Genomic DNA, 25,792 nt, shown 5'->3' with positions numbered 1-25,792 from the left:
TCGTATTATACACATCTATTCGAGTTTGAAGTTGAAGGTTGAAAAATAATTTTATGTTATTGTGAATTTGACTATTTTAGTAGCAAGGTAGACGGAGTAACTGATATGCATGTTATTTTTTTTAACTTAATGCAGGCACTGCATGCCGCGTAACCTAGAAAGTAGGACTAAAAACTCTTGCGCCTATTTTTGTCTATCATTTGTTATTCATTTAATAATTATTATACAGTAAAATAGTATCGATTCTTTTATACGTAGTGCATAAAACTATAAATCGTCCGGTTATATTCAAATGCAATTATTTAATTATTTCAGTTGAGCTATTTATACTGTATTCTGTTTTAGTGAATATACGTTGATTTTCCTAGAATACAAGTCGTACGTTCATTTAAATTATCTTTTTTAACACCAGCAACATGGAGTAGGCTGTGGTAGTATATGTATGTATAGCATAGCAAGAAGCAACAACGTAAAGAAAAACAACCAAGCAAACAAATAATAATAACACGTTAAACAAAATACACACAAAAATTACATGTACAATCCAAAACAAAAACTGTCCAGCGATCAGATGCTATTAAATTGTCAATGAACGACACTGCTCGCAAACTGCAAAAACGCATCCTGCACTTTACAGCTTATACTGCAACCCCATTGCTTCCAATTAGTGCATCCCTTAACAAATCTCCACGTTAGTAACGCACGGAGAAAATCCCAGCTTGAAACACAAATAGCTCCGTAATGAAAAAAAAATTACAAGCAACCCAAATGCAAATGGCTGAAAAATCCATGGCTTTTATCAAGCATTCAGTCTTTTAGGCGAGAAGTGTAACGAGTCGACCGTATCGCACGGAGTAAGTGAAGGTCCAATGTCAAAAGATCATAGAGAAGGTTTATCCGTTTCAGTAGCTATGTATATCTTTTATTCTTTAACCAGACCTTTAACGTTCTAAAAAAGACTCCTTGACCCAGCGCCCACCGTGTATACTTTGATTATCTTGAGAATTAGCAAGAAGGGTGCGTTTAAGCACTATATTGTGGCTGAGGGTGTGCGGTGTGGATTAGGTGTCAGCGTGCAGAGATCGAAGTGCTGAGATTGCAGCAGCGAGAGCGTCGGCCATTGACATCGCGACGCATGGGAGACCCGATCAACACATCATGCTACAACTTCAATGTTCATCACCGCGACCCCGCGACGCCGACGCCTATGCCACCACACCCTCGCCTTGCCACGACACAAGGTACTTCATTAGGCATGCTATCCCCCATGAATAAGGTCAATGTAGACAAAGCTGCCTGCAAATTTTTGCTATTTGACCCACCGCAGATAGATGGTGTGAACGATTGGTACTAACCATTGCGTTACTGACGAATGGACGTTGATAAGTCTGAAACAGGAGATTTCGATTATCAAACAATTTCAGTTACCATCGGAAGGACTTGTAGATTCTTGAGAGTTGGAAAAAGTTCATAGTTGCTGATCTGACGAATTAATTTTCGTGTCGATAAGACAGCCTTATCTGCAATGACCTTAAATCTCTTTATGAATTACATATTTTGCTATAATCATTGAACCGTTGTGTACGCACAATTTATCAATTTTTCATGCAACTTGTTTACTTCAATCACGGTCCTTGTCGTATTTTTTATTTTCTATTTCATTCTTGCGTTAGGATAAAGGTTCATTGGTGAAAAGTACGGCGCTATTTTGCTATATTCACAATCATTAACACGTTCCGTGCCGGACTTTTTTTTGTTACTTGTCGATCAGCCAGCGTGGGGTGTATATGCCCGACGCGGCACGGAACGTGTTAATCTCGACAGCTTCTTAGCATTTGCGTTAATGATCAAAGTAATTACATTACTCGTGCCATACATGTGTCGCAGACATCGTGACTCCATTGTACATTATTTAGAAAAGTTTATGTATGTGAATTAGTGTTATGATTTTATAGAAAGTAGAGATTTTAGTTATTTTTTAGCGATTGATAGACTATACTGGATAATCTTATTTTTATGTCATTGCTGTTGTTATTGATAATTGAATATATCAGGTGACCCATCTAAAAATCACCATTATAGGTAATATATTTGACGGATGCATATAATTTTAAACGGGTCATCCGATATATGTATGTCTATGCATCGCATGGACGTATGCATTTATATTTTAAGGCTGCAGAAACAATTATTATTTTCGTTTAACTAATTTTCACTGGAACGGCTTATTAATATCTTTCTATAACTTGCTTTTGTATATTTTTATTGCATATTCGAAAATTTTACTTAATATTAAAAGACACACATCATTACTTATACATCACATATCAATTGAACAACAATAACATTACTTTCATCGTAATCATTATCGCCATATTGTCATACACTAAATTTCAAAATCAGGCCTTTGTCAATAGACAAAGAGTTGCCACGCATTAATTCCCTATGAGTGTTATTGATGTTTCATTCACTATATTCTTTTATATAGGTAAGTATATATACATACCTTCAGAGTCCCGTGTATGCTACATAAAATTCAATCATTAAACGAATCACCCCTTGCTATAATCCTTAAACGCAAAGTGCTTACTGATTATTTCCCCAGAAAAAAAGAGCTTATAAACCGATTTATCAAACAAGATATCCACCCATTGGATAATCATTATCTAATAAAGCTGTGATCTAAGAGCACAGTTTTCGTTGTTCGTCGATCCGTTTAAATTAAACATGCTTATCTAATCGTGAACACTACCGTATTTATTACGATAAATTGCGGTACCAAAACCGCAAAATATAGAAAAACTAACAAAAAAATGCAAAACCATTGTCAGAATAATGTTCAGCGGGTCTGGGATTAGGTTAACCTAAAAGTGTCACACCATCGTCACTATTCCCGGAGTTATCGGTACCACCGTTTATCGTTAGTAATCGGTAGCATCGTTATCGGAATCGAAAAAGTATCATTAACCCACGTGGATCAGGTTATAACGACGTTGGGCCCAGCGAAGCCACAACGCGTCGCATCCGGTCACACATCCTCCGCGGAGGCGTCGGAGTCCCGAGAGGTCGTCGAGGTCCAGGAAGTTGAAATTGAACAAGAATTGCGAGCGTTGCTCTCGCCCTCGAGCCCCAGGAAATGTCCGACCAGCGTCGAGACGCCACCCCACAGATTGTGCCTGGAAACGAGTTTCACGTCACTTCAAAGCCCCACGGAATTTCCACAGGCCGGTTGTGAGCTGAGTGTAGACTCGAGAGGTCTTCCATGGGAATATGTCAGCCTGGCTAGCGAGTTGCTAAACACTCCCAGACCAAACGGAAGCAAATTGTAAGAAACCATTTATCCGCGGATTACGGACACTAGAGAAACAAAATTTATAAATATTTTCAATAAATGATGTCAAGGAGAACGCGGGTGCAAACTCTGAATGGCATGTTTTAAGTGAGACATCTACGTCTTATAACCTCACTTTCGATTTCATCAAACGTACTCTCAATTTGTATAACATCTTCACGATTTTGCTTCGATCTGTATTTACGCACTGTCATTTGATTCTTGCTTTATCTCATACACGCAGCTCGATCTGTTAAACGAGTGTCACTGCATCTGTTTGCATCACAAGAAATCTAATCATTCTCACAATTAGGATAGACAAAGATTCATCATTGTTACTTTACAAGGTTATTCGTCTCTATACTTCAGATCAAGCCACCCTGATGATTGGGATCATTTAACGAGAATGGCACCACTCGCCACACCGGAAACCCTATCGGAAACCTCAAGCAATCCACCTTCACCTATTCCTCCGCCACGACCTATGAGACGTACACCGAAGATTCCGGGAAACTTGTCGACGGCGGCGGATGACCTAAAGAACAATCTTCACTTTGCGATGCTCTCGGCGAAGAATTACTTTCTACGCGAAGAAGTCAATGGGAGTAATAGTAGTGGTAATAGCGAAGCTAGTTATGAAAGCGCCAAAAGTTTAGGTGCTGGTTTTCCGCCGCCTGTACCGAGAAGACGAGATTCCGTTACTCTTAGAAGGTAACTTAATTACTCATTTTTATAAGGCGTCGACTGGATTTGCACTTGATAGAGAATTTATATGTATTACGATTCTCTTTCAGAGAGCATAGAGTTTGCACTGCTGCCTGTTGCAGGGATGATCTCTCTGAGAATTCCTCCACTCACACCTCTTCACATTCCTCTAGGGTTTCTCATACGTCGCATCAGGTCCAAATTGATTTTCCTGAAGAAGAAAATGACACTAATGGGTCCAGCCTTGATTTCTATGAAGCCAAAGTATGACATGATTGATATTAATATCACTTAATTTAAATATCGCTTTTATAAGAGAAAAGTCCTCCTTTCTCTTGTACATAAACAAGTATGATATTCAAGATGTATCTCTTTTATATTAGGGTTCCTCCGGCCAGAGGGATAGCAGTAATGATGTGTTCCTGAGTGTAAGAAGTTCTCCAGAATGCAAAGGACTCATGGCTCCGGCTACGGATTTAGGAGCTGAATGGAAACGAAGATTCGACTCGCCAGGTTTAAGTGGCGATGCTTCTTTACCTCTTTTGCGTGGGCTTTCGCCAACGCCCATGCAGGTTCAACACAACTCTCCATTCTTCAATGCCAAGCGAAAAAAATACGTTTATCCTATAACATTAGTGGGCCGAGGAGAAAGCAGTGTTTAACAAAAGTCTAGTTGCTATTGGGACCATGAAAATAGTCAGGACATTGACCTAGACCTGTACTAATTTCAGGATTGGAAGTAATCCAAATTCTCATTTGAAAGAATATTTGCTATGGAGAAAACTAAATCATACTTTTCATCACTGAAATTGTTGCATAGAGTTTGCATTGAGAAGATTTCAATTTTAGCAATCAGAATTAGATGGTATATTGTGCTAATAATAGTTTGAAGTAAATTCATCAAAGAAAATAAACGGTTTCATAAAAAATCACAGTTCATTTTTCGATTAGGTGCAATTAGTTCTGTTGAAAATAGAACACGTAATTTACCATTAATCATAATTAACCATAAGCTAAATCAGTAATTTAAATGAATTATGCATTTTGACTTACGGACAAATAATTATACCGATCAATGAAATACCTAATCGTCTAAAATCTCGCTGCGCGATGCTGCTTTAACAGGAAATTTTATGCAGGTTTTCCATCGATTTTCTGATAAAGTATTAACTCTTGCAATAGTGCAGTTTATGAAATTTTATTGAGGCATTCGAAGGTCCTGGCTTGTTTGTACAAAACTATAAGGCATTGTTCTCATTTCGTATAACGATCATGAATCAATGCAGGCGAACTGTTAGAAATCACGATTAATGTACTTAATTAATGACAAATGTACTTAATTAATTATAGTGTTTTAACAAATTGAAAATTAAAAAGTTACTGTACTTATGTAAAAAATAGAAGTAAACTAAACACAAAGTAAAGTTCTAGTCAGTATACTTTATACGATCAGGGGAAACGAATGAAGCGATGATGAAACTAGTGTATAGGGTGTTCAGTAAATGATTCAACAATTTAATTATTGTACATTTATTAATTACTTGCAAAATTTAAACTGTTGCATTTTTTCCAGAATGCGCTGCGATGAATAATTATATTATACCTATAGGAGAAACGAGACAGTGTATTATGTTAATGTTAAAAGTTAAGCGAAAAAAAATAATTTATAAGAAATACAAATGTAAGAAAGATTTTTTTCTGTCGTTATTTCTCGTCTTATTTTGTCCTGAGTATCCGATTACTTCAAGACCGATACTAAATGGAAATGTTCACCGTTAATCGCCGATACCAGCCAATTACTCAAAGTAATCAGCACTGCGATAAAGGGACAACAATATATGCAATTAATCAAACAAAAGTATGTTTCGTTGCATGAGTTTTTTTTATTAAAAAGAAGAGACAAAAATTAAAATTACATACAGCATTAATTGTATCTATAACCTTTACAGTAATTAAATATAATGTAATTAAATATACCTTATGCCAGTCCAAAATTACATTTACAATACACTGAACATGACAATTAAGATAAATTTTAAGTGCTATTAATATTTGTACAATATTGAGTTTTCAAAATTATCACTACAAAGAAATCAAATCATAGATTAAAAAAAATGTATAAAATTCTATTCAACTTATAACGCGTTATTATCGTCAAAAGTTATCGTACCAATTTTTATTCTTGTTCATTCATCACGAAGTTCCATATCTTGACACGTTTCGGCTACCCATACAAGAAGACATTTAATTCTTTCTGTTTGTTCATCCAATGATTTGTAATCTGTTATGCTCTCTGATAAACACTTTGATAAATTCTTTAACGTCGGCTGAAACAGAAACGATATAAAAATACGTCACATTCACTTCCACCGATTTTAGGTAACCAAATATAATTGTATACTCACTACTGGCCACACTTCTCTGAACAATGCAACGGCTTGATCACTCAGACAGTCAATATCTAAAAGATTTTCTTTCAACAGTTTTCGAAGAAACTGTCCAAATGCAGTCCAGACATGTTCCTTATTTGGCTGAGCTAGTAATAATATATTTCTAGGACTCAGCAATCGCTTTAACGATGGATTGGAATCTGTAATCTGTACGTAATCTATTTTCCATACTTTAATGAACATATCATAAATATTCGGCACGCATAAATCCGTTCTATATGCAACTGAAACATAAATATCATTTAGAGAAAAGACAAAGGATGTAATTAAAGTATACTTATAATAAAATCATTACTTAAAAACAATGCAAAGTCAACACTGAGTGCACAAATAACTCTTTCAGGTCCTGGTAGTAAATCACCCCTTTCTGTCAAACTTTCGTATAATCTATTCAAGGAAATAGATACAATTTCTAACGCCAAAGACTCTCCTTCATTGTCAACTAAATCCCATATCAGATCCTGTGAAAATAATACTTACAAAAATTATGGAGCACGTGAATATAATGTATAGTTTCGTACAACATTGTACTCACTCTGATTTCATCTAATACATCGATCGGGCTGGTAGCAGCTGGATTGTGATTTCTCTTTTCAAAAGGTTCGATAGCACTACTGCTTTTTGCAAATCTACCAAGTTCTGGCTCCATATCTTTAACGAATAAAGAATTCACGAGATGTGACTGTATCCATTGATTAACTCGCTCCATAGCCATTCTGACTGTTATTTGAGCACACATTTCTTTTACAGAAGCTAAAGCATCTTCGGCTAATAGTGCATTGATAGATGCGACACTTCGTGATTCGATCATAGATGGAACTGATTTTTCGCATTGATCTCGTAATTCCTTACAAAGATTTTCCGCCATCGAATTCATCCTTTCTGTTAGCTCAATCTGAATACAAACGATGTTGTTATAATACCAAATCGGTAACATACATTGGTAAATATCTTTAAATACTGGAAAACAACAAACCTGTGAATTTTGTACTATTTTTCGTTTAACTGATTGATCACACGCTAATTGTACATCGTCGACAATTTTTTTAAATTCATTCAGATTTTTCTCTCGGGCAGGGGGTAATAAAATGTTACAAACATATTTTACACAACTCGATGCAACTCTTTCAGCAACAAAATCCACTGTTTTTCGGGTCGATGCAGGTTGACCATGAAAAAAGGCTTCCTCTAATTGTAGCTATTACAGAATTAAAAATAATAATTTAATTCAACTGGTAAGATCATTTTGAAACTACATTTCATGCAGACGTTCCAGCAGATGAGTTACCTCTAAATTCTGTGTATTATTGGTACTACCAATTGGCTTATCAAGTTCACTGGAAACTGGAGTAATATGCTTGATAGGATTATTACTAGTTAACTTAGCATTTCCTGATGTGAGAAGTATTTTCAATTCCATTAGGAATGGACAACATATGTACAGTACCCTGTCATCTACTATTTCCAAGTGATCCAGATTTAAATTGGACTTTACAGGACTGGCAGACTTCTTCGTATCCGTTGAGAACACATTAGGATCTTGCCAATCTAGTTTACCAATTTGGCATAGTACTTTCAGTCTTCGATTATTATAACTCGACTGCCAAAGACAGTACAAATCTTTGGGAAAATTAGGTAACTCAAAAAGCCATCCAATTGCAAATTTAACTAAGGTTACTGTTTGCTGAGAAATTGAATTTCGAGATAGAAAATTGTTGGCAGGATTAAAACCACGATAAATATAATAAAGCAATTCCAAGATTTCTTGATAGTAAGGCAAACGGAGTGATATTGGTTCCAACATAGCTAAATATTTCACTGCCCATGGTATTGTTAAGGATAACTTTCGTTCAACAACTGCATTTATGATACAAGCTTGTAAATTTAATGATGGCTGAACCTAAAATCATAAATCATCATGTAAAATTCTATTTCAAGGAATGTATCTTTTAATTAAAAATTCAGTGGCTATTGACTTACTCGGCTTCGTATCTCGATTTGAGATGCTATTATACCTTCAGTTGCAACGGTCTCAGTTCGGTATGGCAGTGATAAAAGAAAACCTAATATTTTTGCGAGTAATCTTAAACTAGATAAGCAAGTGATAAAATTTTGCTTTGTCTCTTCATCGACCATTGTTTCTAAAGAAATTTTATTAGTTTGAATATAAATATATAAATAATGAAAATTTATCAAGCGAAAAAGTAAAATAGATTACCAGTATCTTCGATATCACTACCAATGAACTGCGTGTCGTTAAGTTCCAGAATTTCATGTACTAAACAATTTTCCAAATGTACATAGAAAATTGGATTGAAAGTCAGTAAGAGAAAATCCTTAAAAAATTCTTGCACTCCTGGGAATGATGGCAATGGAACTGGTCCTTGTGAGAATGTTGGAGTAACTAATCTTTCTTGGAGTTGAGTTAACTTTTCAGGATTTAATTGTTTTAAGGATTTAAGAACACTTAAACTCTCCTCATCAATAGACTTTTCCTAGAATAAAGATAGTAATTATAATCGATGACAATAATTTAATGGAATAATAAAAATAATAACTGATCAGTGTCATGAAATTTACCTGGTGTCCATTACGAATGCAAGAAATTAAAAGTTGTGATTTGAATAAACGGGCAAAATGTGAATAATTTATAGCATCGTTATGTAAAGTTAAAAGCGTTTTGACTTTTCCACCCAATGCTGAAGCAAGCGTCCAACTTGGTACTAAGTGATTTTCTTCCCAACTTCTTAATATTTCATAAAACATATCACGCTGTTTCTTAAAGGAATGAAACGCTAAGATAGAAGGAAAATTGTCTCGGTTATCTGTATCAATTTGAAAACAAACATTTGTTTCCATCGTGCTATAACAGAAAAAAAAATTTAATTATTAAGTAACAACTTTTTGTATAAAATACCTAGCAAGATGGATTATACTTCATACCTAAAATTAAAAATTTGCTTGATCCTATTTGCTTCAGCAAACTTTATATTATAAAACTCTTTTAAAAATGCTTGCAATTCCGGCTGGAAGGTGCCGATTTGGATATTTTCTGAAAGCAACTTTAAAGTAGTTCTATCCAAATTTTTTAATAATACTCTCTGACTGTTCAAAACCCTTGTCGAAAAATATACACGATTATGTTTCGTTTGAAGGTACTTTGTCAGCTCATTATTATCCATCTCTTGTTCTAATTCATAATCTAGACCACTTCCATCAACAACATTACTTTCTTTCAACTTTTCATCATTACAGGTACTTAATACATTATCTTGTTCTGTTTGAGGAGATATATCATCTGTTAACACGGCACAACCAAGTTCTTCATTTAAATCATCCAACTGTTCGGATTCGTCGATTATAGAAGAAAAATTCACTTTCTCATTTCCATCTGAGTCGTCCTCATTTTCAACTCGACTAGTTAACATATTTGCGTCGATAGATTCGTTAATATCATCAATAGTTATTTTGCTGCGATCTTGTTCTACATTTGTTTCTGTCGTTCTATTAGAAAATTGATTATTCCCAACTGAACATGACATGGTAATCAGCGATATTATGAAATACAATTCAGTCATAGGATTGACAACTAAATTGTAGTCGAGTAGAGAAGAATAAAGTTGTGCTAAAATATCTAGCACATCGATGTATTCCACCAATTCCACATTTGGCATTATATATTCAGTGTTCACACTCGCTTTGGTTGACATTCGAATTTTGGGTTGAGGTTGTTGTATCACAGAATCATTTGACTCTATTGCAGATAAGCTTTTTGTTTGTCTTTTTCTTTCTAATCGCAATAAATCTCTTTCCACATCGAACGATGATTTATTTGCTGAATTGTCAGTGGGTAAAGTTTCTATGAATTGTGGATTCACTTTAACGGGTCGATTCACTACTCCGAAGACCCAATTTGTTTGGTTTCCTGAAATGAAAGGAATTATATCATAGAAACATATTACAAATATAAAGACATATTGTCACTAATGTACCTGAGGTGTCTTCTGATTTGTCTAGCCTCGTCGGCTTGATTCGTCTTTGTTTCCTTGCAGAACTTGCTCCCACTTCAGGAAAAGACTCGTCCGTTACAGCTGGTCTACTTGGCAATTGATTTTCCTCTCTACTTTGCCTTAACAATTGTATTTTCGAGTTACTTTTTTTAATGCTATCCTTCTTTGAACTGTTCGATTCTGTTGCTAAGAAATCTCCCAAGCAAATAGTATGCCTTGGAGTTGTTTTAGAATTCTTTTGTGAACTATTTTGCTGAGATGGAGCATTCTTTTTATGTTGTGGTGTTACATTGTTTACTTGTTGTGGTGGATATTTGTTATGCGATTTCGTAACATTTTTTGGAGGTTTTGACGATATATGATTATTGTATATTGGTGAGATAGGACTTTGATGAATTTCGATAGGCAAAAGTGAATTATTATGTAAATATGACTCATTTCTGGAGGAATTTTGGGATTTCACTGATGTATTAAAGAAAAAAGAGTCATTCAATTGGCTGGTACTACAGTTGTCCGATGTTAATGATATTTTACAGTTACTTAACTCATCTTTTGATTGATTTATAAAAGAAGTATCACTGATAGGTGATGAACACTTTATTATTGGAGTACTCGTTTGTGTGCTGGTATAATTTGCAATTGGAATATTATGGGTTCCCAAATTTACAGTTTCTAAATGACTATTCTCAAAAATGTACCTCTGTGAAATAATTTTCTGTGTACCATCACTACAAGATTTATGAGACAAAATATTTTGTTCTGATTTGGAGATATCTTTTTGTATCTGTGGTTTGATTGTATTAACATCATTTTGGAATATCTTAGATTCCAATGGTTGGTGTTTAACAATAGAACGTGGTACACGTCTGCCTCTTATTTCAGGTATAACGTATCTCTCATTGATTTTTGACAAATTCTTCGAAGCTGATGTCTGTTTTGCATTGTTGGATGCTTGTGGCACACTATGATAAAAACAAATAAAATTGTGGTATAAAGATCATAAAATAAAATATAATAAATAATGTAATCAAAACTAATAACCATTTAAAACATAATTAACAGCAACATAAGAGGGATAATAAATAATTATAGAAATATATAAAGCTTCAATAATAAAATGTAAATTCATATGAAAAATAAAAATATAAGGCGTAAAGGTCTTTTATACCCTGGGATTACCTTGCACACTGGATTCTTATGAAATTGAGAAAATATGATATAAATTCACCACGTGCACAATCAGCATTTTTAAAATTATTCCGTCTCTCATCCTAAAAAGTAATATAAAGCAACATATAAACATTGATAATACAACACTAAACATAACCTAATATTATATACTGAAATCAAATACTATGTAGATGAAATATATTACTATTATATATAATATCTTTGTATTATATACCTCAACATCGTCATTTATCAACCACTTTATAATTTCCTCTGGAGTAATTTTTGAATATAAAACATCAGTTAATAGTAATTCAGCCATGGTGCTAAAAACCTCGTTTGAATTTCACATCTACACTGATCTGTACATCAACAATTGTCAACGAAATCTTCACTTTTACAATACATAAAATCCTGAGCGCTTATTCGCTTTGAATTTTCTGTATACAAAAGTGATAGAACACTTTTAAAACCTCTGATCTTCTGTTTTTTGAATCTTGAATTCTTCTTTTTATCGGCATCTCCCATTGCCGGCAGCGAAGAACAATTACAAATTTTCGTTGCATTCGAATTTGAGCAATTCTTATTCGTATGCGACTTACACTTCTCTTTCAAAAGTAATTGATATAAAAAGGTCCATTATTACAATGCCAAATATGTTACAATATTAGTTAAACATTTCAAATGTAATGATAAACTTATCTATAATGACGAATGAGAAAAATTGCAAGATAAATATTTAAAAATAATATTTTTTTTCTGATTGACAAACCAGAGATGAGTCCAAGTTTTATATCAGCGTTGACGCGCCATCTGAGCGGAGGCCCTCGAACCAATGTTACGTTTTAGCGTTGAGTGTAGATAGGTATAGAGGTGCGGAGGACGTGGTGGGGGTATGTCAAGCATATACTATAGTAAAATTTTAGTTCCAATCCCGGCGGGTAGATGGCGCCCCGAAAATCCCAAGCTATCTTGTGGCGCTGCCCATGAGTGCGGATTTGTACTAAAAGTACTGACATTAATAACACAAGAAACATCCTAAATAGAATTAATGATCGAGAAATTGTAGGATTTATCACGTGTATCAAAAATCATATAATAGAAACGAATTTCAGTGTTATAACTCTTATTGTTTTCTATTGGGAATGTATATTTTCGGATTGTAGATCACATATGCAAGTGCACATAAATAAATATAAAATCATTTTCTTCAATAACTATGTGTTATTTGTTGTAGACCTTACCTTCATTTTTAAGGTAGCTACCCATTTGTTTTTATTAATAATTTAGATATGAAGAACATACAAATGTATTTAAAGGAAAATCGTGCATATGGTTTATCTGTCAATTATGCGATAGAGCAAATGACTTAACTACTGAAATACAAGTTGCGAAGAAAGTATACGAAGTACATGATGCTGGTCGATAGGTAAGGCATTGGGTTAGGAGACTAGAGGTCTGTGGTTCGAGACTCTCCGTTGGAAGTTTTTTTCTTCTTCTTCTGGACGTTATGATTTTTTTTAAATACAAGGTATTAAGGCGGTTGACACGCTTCACGCCGATCAAATCAGTGCTCAATATTTTTTATCGTTTTTACAAAGTTTTATGAATTAATTGATTGCAGTGAAAGGTGATTTGTATTATAACATGTGCCTATAACCCATAGAAAAATTTAGATCGATGAATTTAAATATTTTTTATCGTTTTTACAAACTTTTATGAATTAATTGATTGCAGTGAAGGGTGATTTGTATTATAACATGTGCCCATAACCCATAAAAACATTCAGAGCGATGAATTTGCAATAATTATTACCTGACCAATTTTACATAATGCATTAAATTTACAAAAACGATTACTAAAATTTAACACTGATTTGACCGGCGTAAACCCTCCAACCTCCTCAAAAGTTGTACGGGCTGCACGCTGAAGGTAAAAAAAAAATCGAACCAAATATCAATTTTTTTCTAATTTTATTTATTAATTTATTATAATAAAGGCATCAACAACGATAATCTACGGGCTTCCACATCACTCAAGAGGTTCTGTAGTCGATGCGTTCTCATTATTTAACGTAGCGGGTCCCCAGTAGGCCTATACTACGATCGAAGATAATAACGTCATACAAATGATCCATTTAAATAATTAGCGTATAAGCAAATCACAATAACGTAAAAAAATGGTTCGACTGAAAAATCTAAATCACATGCGCTCTGTAGTAAGAAATATATTTTGTTCGTCGAAAATGAATACTAAAATTCTCGACTATAACTCTATTTAACTGGACTAATGCTGTGTTGTTTATCTCGATATACCTAGGTATATTATATTGCATGCATGTACTTGGCCAGGTGCATTACTTATTTACAAATCTACATGTATAAATAAGCAAATATACTATACATTGTAACGCATTTCCTGACCTACGTTCTATCCGCGGCCCCAACGTGGCATTCCACGGATCCCTTGGGCGCCAGGTGCATCCTTGCACCAGCCCGACTCGTCGATCTTTTTTGTTTCTAGCCGGATTTATTATTTTTTAAACTTTTTTTTATTCCAATCGCTTGATAGTCGTTTGATAGTGTTTGATAGTGTTGTAAAAACGTTTGACAGTCAATAGTCTTTTCAGAAAATCAAAATCAAAATCTGGTGTAAAGTAGCCGGCACTTTTTTGTTTATAACCGGATTTTGTTTTTTCGGAGCTCAATCGATGCAAAATCGTTTGATAGTTGCGAATTAATTAATAAAAACGTTTGATAGTCCATCGTTTGCAATAAAAATGAGAAAAACCATATGCGAATCAAGGATCCCAATCTATAGGATACAATCGATTCCTTGATCGGTGTGTCCGTTGAATTAGACTATATTCCAAACTTTGATAGTGTTTGATAGTTTTGTAAAAACATTTGATAGTTAATAGTTTATCATGATGTAATGGTGTAAACCCACGCATTCACCGTTGTATGGCTGCCAGGAGACGCTGATTGGTTAAAACGTGTCTGAATACCTTTCAACCATTTGCTTTAATCACCGCACTGCTATACAAGTAATGTTCCATGCATGAGTTTGCCATAGGGTGATAACAATGCATTGTTTATAGACTTCTATTAAGCCATTCTGAAAAGCCATGAAAGCTGACGTCATATAGGCGTTCATGCCTATGTTCCGATATAAACTTAGGCCCTTACTCATACACCTCTTTTAGCATTAAGAGACGTCTTTTATCGACTGCTATCTGCTGTCTTTTAACGACTAATAGACGTCTCTTAACGCTAAAAGAGAGGTATGAGTAAGGGCCTTACAGTATTATGACTGTGTTCCTGTTTACCTACTAAAGAATCATCATAAAGTTCTGGTTGCTCGTAAAAATAACTTATGACAACAATTGCTGACTTACGACTATTATGTAATTATAGAAATGCCAAAAACCTGGTTTATTACGTGTCTTGAAAAAGCTGATTATGGACAAGAAGCAAGGAAACGACAGTCAACTTCACATCGTACATCGATTTGGCTCTTCTGAAAAAACTATTGACTATCAAACGTTTTTATAAGATTATCAAACACTATCAAACGACTATCAAACGATTGGAAGTAGAGAAAGTTTGTTATATTGTCTAAGTCAATGGACACACCGATCGAGGAATCAATTGTATCGTATCGATTGGAATCCTTGATTCGTATATGGTTTTTCTCATTTTTCTTGCAAACGATGGACTATCAAACGTTTTTATAAGATTATCAAACACTATCAAACGACTATCAAACGATTGGAAGTAGAGAAAGTTTGTTATATTGTCTAAGTCAATGGACACACCGATCGAGGAATCAATTGTATCGTATCGATTGGAATCCTTGATTCGTATATGGTTTTTCTCATTTTTCTTGCAAACGATGGACTATCAAACGTTTTTATTAATTAATTCGCAATTATCAAACGATTTTGCATCGATTGAGCTCTGGAAAAACAAAATCCGGTTAGAAACAAAAAAGTGCCGGCCAACTTTACACCAGATTTTGATTTTGATTTTCTGAAAAGACTATTGACTGTCAAACGTTTTTACAACACTATCAAACACTATCAAACGACTATCAAGCGATTGGAATAAAAAAAAGTTTAAAAAATAAAACTTGGCCGGCCAACTTCACGCAGGTCCGACCAGCGCGGAGCTGTTTCACTCACCGTTGTTATAAGGTTGTTCTTTTCGAATTGGACTGCGCATGTGGTGTACAAGCCCTACGAAAATGTTGTAACGCCGCATACTAAAGTACAAATTTATTAAAAATGTCTATGTACTGATGTGTAAATTCGTGTATATCGATGTGGAGTCCTACGACAGGTTTATCGTTTTCTAAGTAAATATTTCCGAAAATTGCAAATAGTTTCGAATATTGTTTTCTAAAAACATGGCTTTATTACTAAAGTCATCCAGTTTAACCGTTTGGCTGCTGACGAGCGCTATTGCGCTCTTCTTATGTTACGCCAAAAATGCAAAGATCGCAATAGCGCTCCTCTTTTTTTTCGATGCCTAGTCTGCGGAGAGCGTAATAATGCCGATCCAGAACACTAGAATTTGTGTGTCCAGTGAAGCACCTTGCGTTTGCGGAGCACACGATTTTTAATTGTTGTAATAATATTACATATTTCAAATCTACTTTTTTTTTGTTAAATAACGGTGAACCCAATGTCTGATATTTGGAGTGAAACTCACTCGGAATCGTGGACTGATGATAAAATGCAAGTTTGTGACAATGAAAGTGATAGCGGAAGTTATATTATTATTCCTAAAAAGAGATTACGGGCTATTAGCGAGAGCAGCGATGATGAACTAACTAAAAAAAAACTAACTAACTAACTAACTAACTAGCTAACTAACTAACTACTTTATCGTACAAAAAGTGTTTTACGTTTTTTCCCATACGCGCGCAATTAGTGCCGCAGTTTTGGCATATGTATGTCCGAAAAAATACGTCAGCAGCCAAACGGTTAAACTTTTTCAAAGACTGTACAGTGTGTGATAGAGACCGACTTCTAACATCGTCTGTGTCCTTGCTATCTCTCTCTACTGGCCCCCACCACTGCCGTACGGATTACAGTATCGTATAGTCAGTGTCCGCGTGCATAAACTTAACCTATGCGAATGACACGCGTAGTATATCTATATATACTCAACCAATCAAAAATGTGGGTATGGTTCAATGGCCCTCCGCTCAGGTGGCGCGTCTACACCAAAATAAAATTGGTTTCAAGAAAATCGGCATACTGGCAATCTCTCTACTCATCTCTGTGCAACTGATGACAATTTATGTACATACTGGTATATACATAAGATTTACTACACAAGGGCGGCCGTAGCCCAATGGATAGGGCAGCGGATTCACGACCGAAAGGTTGGAGGTTCGCGCCCAGCTTCCAGCGGCATTCACCAATGGGTTTTCATATGAAAACTTAAGTGAGTATTTATACGGATTTCACTCAACACTGTTCGGATTCAGTGTATAAACTTTGTAGGTCCCCTCACGCTGAGTTGAATAAGACCCGTCTCGCAAGGTACATCGCCATCTATTGTTGAACTTCCAACCTTGATTATTAGGACCAGTTACTGGCACATGTCCCCCATTGGGGATACAGCCATAAGGAAAGGAAGGAAGGGAAGATTTACTGCACCAGCTATGTTGGCAAGTAGGGGATCTGCAGTAGCGGAACAGCATAGGTTTGCAAACACTGCTAATTATCAAGTTAGACTTTGGAGCGCAAACGGAGGTGATTAAAACCAAGGATGGACAGTTTAATTGTCGAGTGGCACACGGAGAGGAATGTTGTTTGTAAGATAAATAGATAAGAGTAGTACAGAATTATACTTGGGAATCAACGTAAGCACCGTTATACATTAAAACAACCCCTAGTGTACGCCTGGAGAATCAGGAGAAATGTCTTCGGATGTGTTTAGTTGGTTAATCATCTCGCGTAAAGATGTAAATAAACTATTGGTTAGCTGACTAATTTCCATGGTTTTTGCACAAACGATTTTTGCAAAATGTGTGTTATTGTACGCGTGACTAGTTATTCAAGAGCCCAAAGGTGCGTATCTATTTTCCCCAAGAATAGGTCATGTAGGTATTTAGTAGGTCGGAGCATATGCCCGTATTCATGTGATATCAAAATATTTATTACTTACATTTTATTCCGAGCACGCACCGTGGATCATTTAAATAAATGTGTTCCATTTTGGTAGCTTTATGCGTAGAAACAAAGTCTTATATGCCACAACTTTTTTTGCTTGTGAAATGTCATTTTTTACATATGGTATACATATACATCGTTACGTGCTTTTGACGAAAGCCAGTTCAACAATGCGTTTCAATAATGGTATAGAATAGGAGACTGTCAATAAACTCATATTCAATGCGCGGAACGTTTATTCAAGAATGCCAAGTATTAATGTACATAACAATTATCAGGTAGTATGCTATTATAAATAAGCAATAGCTGCATAAAATTTGTCATTTGTCAGTGTACAGAAAATTTGTCTACCTTGAAGAAATGTAAGATTGCATGGAATATTGTTAACAATAAGTATTCAAGGATGCTATTTGTGGTTTACTAATGGAATATTTTAGTACTGCTATCTTTCTAAACACAAACGATATGTATATCAATAGAATATCATTGTGTCTGGCAGATATGTAAGAATATTACAAGTGAAAAGAATTTTCAACGTACAAGATTGTAGTCATCGACTTTATATTGTAAAAGAATAAAATTGTATTTCAATTATAGTTCAATAGAAAGTAGTTATAAGTGATATAGTTGGTATCAATATTTTTAATATTTGTTTCAATCGATTATTAATATATATTATTGACATGATATTGACTTCATTATATTGTTACAGATGAATGTGCCGCTGTATGGAGTAGTTGGAGCTGTTGTGACTGTATTTGCTGCACTCCTTGGCCTAGGGACAATTTTGAAAATTCTCACATGTTTACTTGTATTAATCCTAGGGTAATTATACGTTTTCTTATCTGACAGATATATTCATTTACGTATTTGAAGGTCTTTTATTATATACATATAATTATATCTTTACAGAATATTAACTTGTATATATAAACAGTATTCTCCAGTTCTTGATAATGAAATCAAATCTGGAAAAGAAAACTTACATAAAAAGACTGAAAAGTTACGACAGGTAAAATAGGAAAGTTTTAATTATCAAAGGATAGATACACTTTGTATTAGATTAATATGTTATAAAATTTTAGTTATTGGACGAGACATCCAAAAGAAAGGTGACATTTACTTCGGATAGAAGAGTCACTGGTAGTCACATTATTGATGAGTCCTTACAAGTAAATGATTACTTTTTAATTACTTATATTAGTGCTATTTATAAACGGTTTGATATTGAACATATAAATATTTTAGGAGATATTAGATTTCGTTCTAAGAGATTATATAGAACCTTGGTATGGTTCCCTAACAGATGATGAAGAATTCACAAAATCAGTCAGGGACACTGCTCAAAAAATCGCCATCAACATAGCAAATAGGTAAATTTTCCTTTAAAAATAATATTAATATTACTAATTCTATATATTCATCTTATTTTATTATATTTATCCGACAGAGTAAAAGATGTTGATTGGATTCCATATTTGACAACAAGACTCGTTGATGATGCGGCCTCGCACATGAGACTGTATCGTCAAGCCAGGGCGAAAATGAAACAGATCAGAGCGAATAGAATTCAAAAAGGGGGTAGCAGATCCAGCACGTCTGGTAGCACTCCAAAGAAAACGCCAACTCATCGAAGAAATAAAAGTGAAACTGATATATCCTGGTACTCGCAGTCTAAATTCTACATTCCGAATTTATCCTCATTGGCGGAACCAATTGAATCCAATGAGGAGAAAGAGGATGAATCTCTCGAAAAGATATTCTTCGACCTTGAACTGCGAATGGAAAATAATTTGATCTGCAGAGATTTAGTATGTACAAGTGAAACTCAGGAGCTGGCATTTCTGGGTGAATTATCGGAAATTCTTTTGTACCTAGTACTCCCGAAAGCGGACTTTGATTGTTTGACTGTAAGGTTTATTTTGCGGGAATTGTTGGTGAATGTTATAATGAGACCGTTGTTAAACCTGTTCTCAGATCCCGATTACATTAATCAAGCATGTATATGGCTGGTAAGTTAAATAATGTAAAAGTCTTACTTATCGTCTCTACAATATATAATAAAACATACCGTGACTTATTCTTTTACAGTGTACTAAAGAAATCGGTTTACCAAGTGATGTATTCTTAACAGTTATTAGAATGTCCGATAGCTTAGAGGAATTAATGGCAACAAAAAATATTGTTTCTAAAGAAATAGCACATTTGCGCTCTAAAGATTCAGGAAGGGACGACGATTTAATAGTTAAACAACAACTGAACAGTTTATTATACGTAAAGAAGATTTTAGAGACTAGAATCATTGGAATGCAAGAAGGTATGGAGTCAGAAACTGATGGAATTAGTAGCCATCCAGACTGGAACAGATTACTTGTTCCTGGACATAAATTAGTGAATCTACCTCTGGACGAACTATTAAAAAATAATATTGCATTGAGTTATTTCATTGACTATATGACATGTATAAATGCTGAAGCATATCTTTTCTTTTATTTAAATATTTATGGATGGAGAGTGTCCGCTGAGCAACAAATATCCGATATCGAATTACAAAAGCTTCAAGGTGCTCCACAGATTTTGCCAAGTATTGGCGCAATAAAAAACAAAAATGCAGATTTAGAAAATCTGAAAGAGGCAGCAATGAAAATTCATCAACAGTACCTGAGTGACAAGGCCACTTGCAGATTGCAACTAGACGACACGTTGGTCAAGAACTTAGTGATGCGTATGAAAACTGGATTAGTAAAGGAAACGTGGTTTGATGAACTTCAAACTTGTTGCTATGAAAAACTGCAGAATGAAGACAGATTTTTACCAGCTTTCAAGAGGTCTTTTTCATACGTAAAACTTCTAGCCGAATTAGATCTATTAAAAGATCCTGCATCTGAGGATGACTCTAAATCATTGGATAGCATCAGTGTGTCCAGTATCAATAATGAACTTGATACTTTGGAGGAACTGTCGGAGACGCATAAGGAGGATGGCGAAAGACTTGTACCAAAGAAAGAATTAAAATCAAATTCCCATTCGATGACAAGTTTAACAAGTACGATTGAAAGGGATGCTGGTGGTACTTACGATGAAATCGATTCCGACGTGTCAGCAAATTCAAAGGATACTAGGAAAATACAGAATTCATTAAATGCCGATGGTGATAGGCTTAGTGAAGGGAAGGATGTAACATTTTATCTCGAGTCAAGCACGGAAAGATTTGTCAAAGTTGAGGACGCAACAAGCGATCAAACCGCTATTAAAAAAATGCAACAAGGACGGTTTGAAATTACAGCTGAAATAATTGAAACAGGAATCGTAAGCGACAGAGGAAAGACCTATGGTATTTACGCGGTAGCCGTCACAAAGAACTATGACTCGGGTTACCAGGAGAAGTGGCATATTTACAGAAGGTACTCAGATTTCTACGACCTGCATCAAAAGATAAAGGAGAAGTATTACGATCTTGCAAAAATAGCCTTTCCGGCAAAGAAGGCTTTTCACAATATGGACCGTGCCGTCTTGGAAAGGAGGATGATCATGCTAAATGCGTGGCTACATCAACTCACAAAACCAACAATCGTAGACGGTCACATGGGTTTGCAAAACTTATTATTAGCGTTTTTAGAACAAGGAGATTATGATAAAGGTGTGACAGGAGGTCATATAGCTAGGACGGTAAGCATATGGAACATGTATTTTTAAGATCATCCCATGTGCTTTATGCCATAGTGGTTAAAGACATACATAAAGATCGAGGGATTTAATTCCGAATTAATAATTTGCAGATTGATACCTTAGTAAATCCCCTAAAGACATCGATGAAGACAATGACACAAGCTGTTAAGACTATGCCAGATAACATGTTAAGTACAGTAGATGATGTCATGGATAACATAAGTAAATTTTTTGGAAATCCAAAAAAGTCAACTATTTTTTATGAAAGTGTGAAAGTCGGAGCTAGCATTGATGCCGAGGTACTTGAAGTGTAATACATGAGTGTAGATTGTTGTGTTAAAAAATTAAGTTATTAAATTTATATATTTAATTTCCTTAGACCGACGACAATATTCCACTGAGAATCATTCTACTCTTAATGGATGAAGTTTTCGATTTGAAAGTTCGAAATCAATGGTTGAGACGTAGAATCGTAACTCTCCTTAGGCAAATTATTCGCACAATGTTTGGTGACATTGTAAATAGAAGAATTGTTGAATATGTTTCCGTATTAACAAGTCCAAAGAATGTTGCAACGTACTTGAGACTATTCAAGTAAGTAAACTATCATTTATAAAATTGCCAAGTATTGTTTGTAAGATATTAATTATACTTTTCATTCTTCAGGCACAGTTTTTGGCCAAATGGAGTAAAAGCTGACGCGAAACCACCTCGAGATTCAGAAACAAAAAATAGAACACGAGTGGCAGCTAAAGTTGCTTTGCTTTCTTGTCTTTCGGACGAACTTAAGCATATCATAGGTAGCGAAACTACACGACGTGGACTTTTAAGAGTATTCGAACTTTTCCAGCGACCTGTACTAAACAGAAGACTGTTATACGTACTCTTAGAAGGAATAATAGAAAATCTTTTTCCCCAAAACGACTTAGTAACCATCATTAGAAAATTGTACTCTGTTTCGCCTAGGGTGAAAAATAAGAATAAGACCAAATCCTGATATACAAGTTAATACTTGAATACAATGATGTAGATTCATGTTTTTATCATGAAAGAAATGGGTAAACATTTCTAGAGAATGAAGAAGTACCATGCTGTCTCATTATTATCAGTTATTATAAAAAACACTTAATAATGCAGTTATAGAAAAAAAAATGATATACCTAATACCAATGAATATTTACAATCTGAAACATGGAGCAGATTACGTGGGCCATTTTATGAAGCCTTTGAAAAATGTCTTTCTAATCTCTGAATCCTAGACAAAGAATAGAAGTCTATCGACGACTTTGAAAAAATGTCCTACGAGCCATAGTAATTTTAAATATTTTCCTTGGATGTTTGGCATTATTAATACTCTAACGAATAGTCTACTGGTAAGAATGATTCGAAATTAAAGATCTAATGGAGTCGTGATCATTTATGGAAAGTAATGCCATTAATAAATATATTTAGGCTATAAAGAGTATTTGGAAAAACAATCTGTGTTTTGTCTTAATTAAAAATTCTATTTGTCATGTTTACGAACTCGAATAACGATATGGCGCTTTATGAACTCTCCGTACTAAGGAGATCCATATATAACTGTACTGGGTTATTGTTAGGGAACAATGTGTACGAATATATGAAATTTTCCAGAACTCAAACATTTACAAATTCAATGCAAATTAAAGTAGTGAACTTGTGGCCAAAAAAAGATGCAAACGTAAAAGTGAATTATAAGAATTCCTGTAATTAATAAAACTTAAATCGTCTAACCAAGCCCCATGTCGGGCTGCTAACAATGTCGGTATTACATAAGATAATAATGAATGAACTTTTTGTGATTACTTCATAGAATCATTCCATTCGCATTTTAAGATGTTCCAGGTCGATAATTATGATAATGAACTTTTTTTACAGGCTATCACATATACTCTATATTAATATATTAATCCAGATGCAATATTCCGTACGATGACATTACACTTAAATCGTTATGTTTGCAGAGTAAAGGTATCCCTTCATTGCAAACTTTTATAAAGCATAATCTACAATGATATTATAATTTATTATACCCAATCATTTAACAAATGACACACTGGAACGCGTGTGCCATTAAATTAGTAATGTCTATTTATTTATTATACAGAACGATGTAGAACGTTGATGATAGTTATAATCAGGGTAATATAAATGAAAAATTACTTATTTAAATATGTTAATAGCGATGAAACATATTAGTGTATAAAACAAAAACTAATAATTATTGTATACTGATGTCGTATGTCTGTATATAATATTCTTTCTATCGTATTAAATCACGGTTGCTATTACGTTTAACTATTAAAGTCAGTCTTTATAAATCCAAACGTTTTCTTTTTATCAATTTTTTCTCAGCCAGACGATTCCATGCAAAACGACTCTTGCTCAGAAGCGCCCTACCACTACCCAAAACACCTTTTTTTTCGGTTCACCCTATGCGCACCCTAGTCGTAACTCCCCATAGACCAAATCCACGAGTGAAACGAGAACAAATCGAAGTCTATCTACAATTTCACACAAAGTCCCGTTGCCTTGAAGCACATGAGCATCAACGGACTACACGCATCAGCCAGCTGGAGGTAATTGCACTTACGTATTCGATCCATTTAATAAACGTTTAAAAATACTCGCAAAACTGCTAAGTACTGTCAGCTGACGTTAGAATTTAAAAAAGATGTCAATCACATCAATCTAGACAAAACCATAAATAATGGACTACGAAAGAAAGAAAAAAAAGTTTACCATCGTAAGAAAATTGAGAAGCTCCTGTCTAGCCCGTAAAACTTAGTTACTGTCCCCCAAGTGCAGAGGGTGGCAAAGACAAAAGAAGTTTATTAGCGGGGTTGGCCGGAAAGCGTCTGGGGTATAGAGTACAGGGTTACGGGGCCCCATAAGCACCATCGGTGCTGCATCGTACGATGGGGACATTTACCGGGTTGGAGAGGGAAGACCGAGCTATTGTGCAAAAAGAATTGGGCAGCGCTACCACGCGTATGCGTTTTCATCGAGGGGGTCGTGGCGGCCCCCGGGCTCTTTGAAAGAAGGGGAACCCAGGAACGAACGAACGGCGCGGGTTAACGAAAGAAAATCGATATGCATGATTCACGCGTGTGAACGACGAGGGGTTACGGGAACTGGAGGGGTTTTACAAGGGGGCTGACTGGGGAGGATATGGGGGGGCCCGCCACTTCCCCATCGGGCTATGCTCCATGCTTCGTACTACGTAAAAGAAACTACTATATACCAGTATATACGTAATTCTATACAAGACCAGGAGGGGTATTCCTACAATGCTACCCCCTCGGTCACTCGATCAGTCGTGTCCCAAGTCCCATACAGTTATAAACTGCGCCGTAAACACGCTCCGCAACGTAAACAAATGTTGACCGCAATTCTCTTATGGCAATTATTAATTTGCCATCGCTGAGACTGTACCAATTAATACAATTAAATCGGATTCAAATCGTAACGTATCGCGTACTGATTTTCTTACCTTCGTAACGGACGTTCGAACATCAAGCGTGTCCTGCGTGCAGCTATGCTCTTGGTATATTTATCCAATTTTTCGTTTCGGGCTTCTTCGACGAGACGAACATGAGGAATAAGTCGTCGTAGTGAAGATACACTGATAACTTTTCCTAGTGTAGAGATACGCGAGTTGGCAATCTACTCGAAACGCCGATGGAAATCGACGTGGCGCTGCTTTTAAATGGACACAGCGGTGAGAATAATCAATTATCTTGAATTTGTAATTCCAAGATTATTTCACATTTATTTAATATATATTCGGCGATATCGTACAGCTAATAACGGTGAACGAAGCTTTATAACCTACCAACAGTAGGAAATGCAGGCTACGCCGAAAAACATAATTTGACGTAATATATCGATCAGTGGTCGACGTCGTAACGCGCAAAACGGTGGAGGATATAACCTCGAAGCCTTCGTAGAAACTTCAAAGTCAGTGGGTATTAACGGATACGCGAAAGGATACGTAATATTTTATATACGCGGCAAAGTAAATTTAGGTTATAATAATCGATCGTATTTCACGGTATTTCATGATGGTGATGGGAAAGCGTCATTTCGACGAGTGATGCGCGTGGGACGCTGCGGAAACTTCCGGTGCCCGCGGAACTGTATGAAAAATCGCAATATCCAAGCAAAACCATTGTGACTACTCCTCGTCCCAACTATTCGATTAAAATTCGTGCGTGTGAAGTGTTCACTGATATAATGGAGGTTAAACGGA

At 35.3% G+C, this 25,792-nt stretch overlaps 3 protein-coding genes across 20 annotated transcripts in view; 2 read left to right on the top strand and 1 right to left on the bottom strand.

Moving 5' to 3' along the window:
* Positions 1-5,730, top strand: part of LOC107271443 (sn1-specific diacylglycerol lipase alpha) — a 33,616-nt gene extending 27,886 nt beyond the window's left edge. For 7 of the 11 annotated variants that reach the window (XM_015747509.2, XM_015747468.2, XM_015747459.2 and 4 more), the window contains 4 exons: positions 2,982-3,325; positions 3,701-4,042; positions 4,126-4,300; positions 4,420-5,730. In XM_015747509.2, the coding sequence (XP_015602995.1) occupies positions 2,982-3,325; positions 3,701-4,042; positions 4,126-4,300; positions 4,420-4,698 (1,140 nt within the window). In that variant the 3' untranslated portion in view covers positions 4,699-5,730. Of the gene's footprint in view, positions 1-1,065; positions 1,242-2,981; positions 3,326-3,700; positions 4,043-4,125; positions 4,301-4,419 lie in introns of those variants that run through there. The other 4 variants (XM_015747491.2, XM_015747500.2, XM_015747515.2 and 1 more) reach the window with 3 other exon arrangements.
* Positions 5,731-5,899: 169 nt separating this feature from the next.
* LOC107271436 (codanin-1) lies at positions 5,900-12,426 on the bottom strand. Of its 3 annotated transcripts, XM_015747449.2 has the most exons (13): positions 11,902-12,426; positions 11,676-11,767; positions 10,479-11,458; positions 9,430-10,411; positions 9,067-9,349; positions 8,705-8,981; positions 8,467-8,627; positions 7,775-8,386; positions 7,463-7,684; positions 7,022-7,381; positions 6,782-6,947; positions 6,442-6,710; positions 5,900-6,363 (listed from the first exon to the last, which is right to left on the bottom strand). In XM_015747449.2, exons 1-13 carry the CDS (start codon positions 11,986-11,988, stop codon positions 6,223-6,225), a joined length of 4,632 nt encoding a protein of 1,543 aa, XP_015602935.1. In that variant the 5' UTR covers positions 11,989-12,426; the 3' UTR covers positions 5,900-6,222. The 3 variants fall into 3 exon arrangements, with proteins under 3 accessions (XP_015602935.1, XP_024944847.1, XP_024944851.1); XM_025089079.1 differs by lacking the exon at positions 11,676-11,767; XM_025089083.1 differs by lacking the exon at positions 11,676-11,767 and having other exon boundaries at positions 10,479-10,615; positions 11,902-12,004.
* A 4,428-nt stretch (positions 12,427-16,854) lies between these two features.
* LOC107271626 (sorting nexin-13) lies at positions 16,855-23,846 on the top strand. 6 transcript variants are annotated; one of them, XM_025088234.1, is made up of 11 exons: positions 16,855-17,119; positions 17,179-17,492; positions 18,563-18,675; positions 18,763-18,862; positions 18,936-19,022; positions 19,099-19,223; positions 19,301-19,862; positions 19,942-21,519; positions 21,630-21,818; positions 21,899-22,113; positions 22,186-22,516. In XM_025088234.1, the coding sequence occupies exons 2-11, from the start codon at positions 17,484-17,486 to the stop codon at positions 22,514-22,516; spliced, it is 3,309 nt and encodes a 1,102-aa protein (XP_024944002.1). In that variant the 5' UTR covers positions 16,855-17,119; positions 17,179-17,483. The 6 variants fall into 6 exon arrangements, with proteins under 6 accessions (XP_024944002.1, XP_015603356.1, XP_015603350.1 ...); XM_015747870.2 differs by having other exon boundaries at positions 16,856-17,119; positions 17,179-17,380; XM_015747864.2 differs by having other exon boundaries at positions 16,856-17,119; positions 17,179-17,430.
* The last annotated feature ends 1,946 nt before the right edge of the window (positions 23,847-25,792 follow it).

This window comes from Cephus cinctus, unplaced genomic scaffold (genome assembly GCF_000341935.2).
Source record: "Cephus cinctus unplaced genomic scaffold, Ccin1 Ccin1_scaffold0080, whole genome shotgun sequence".
In the NCBI taxonomy this organism is placed as follows: domain Eukaryota; kingdom Metazoa; phylum Arthropoda; class Insecta; order Hymenoptera; family Cephidae; genus Cephus; species Cephus cinctus.
Note: the sequence above shows the minus strand (reverse complement) of the source record. Positions and strands in the feature narration are given on the sequence as shown.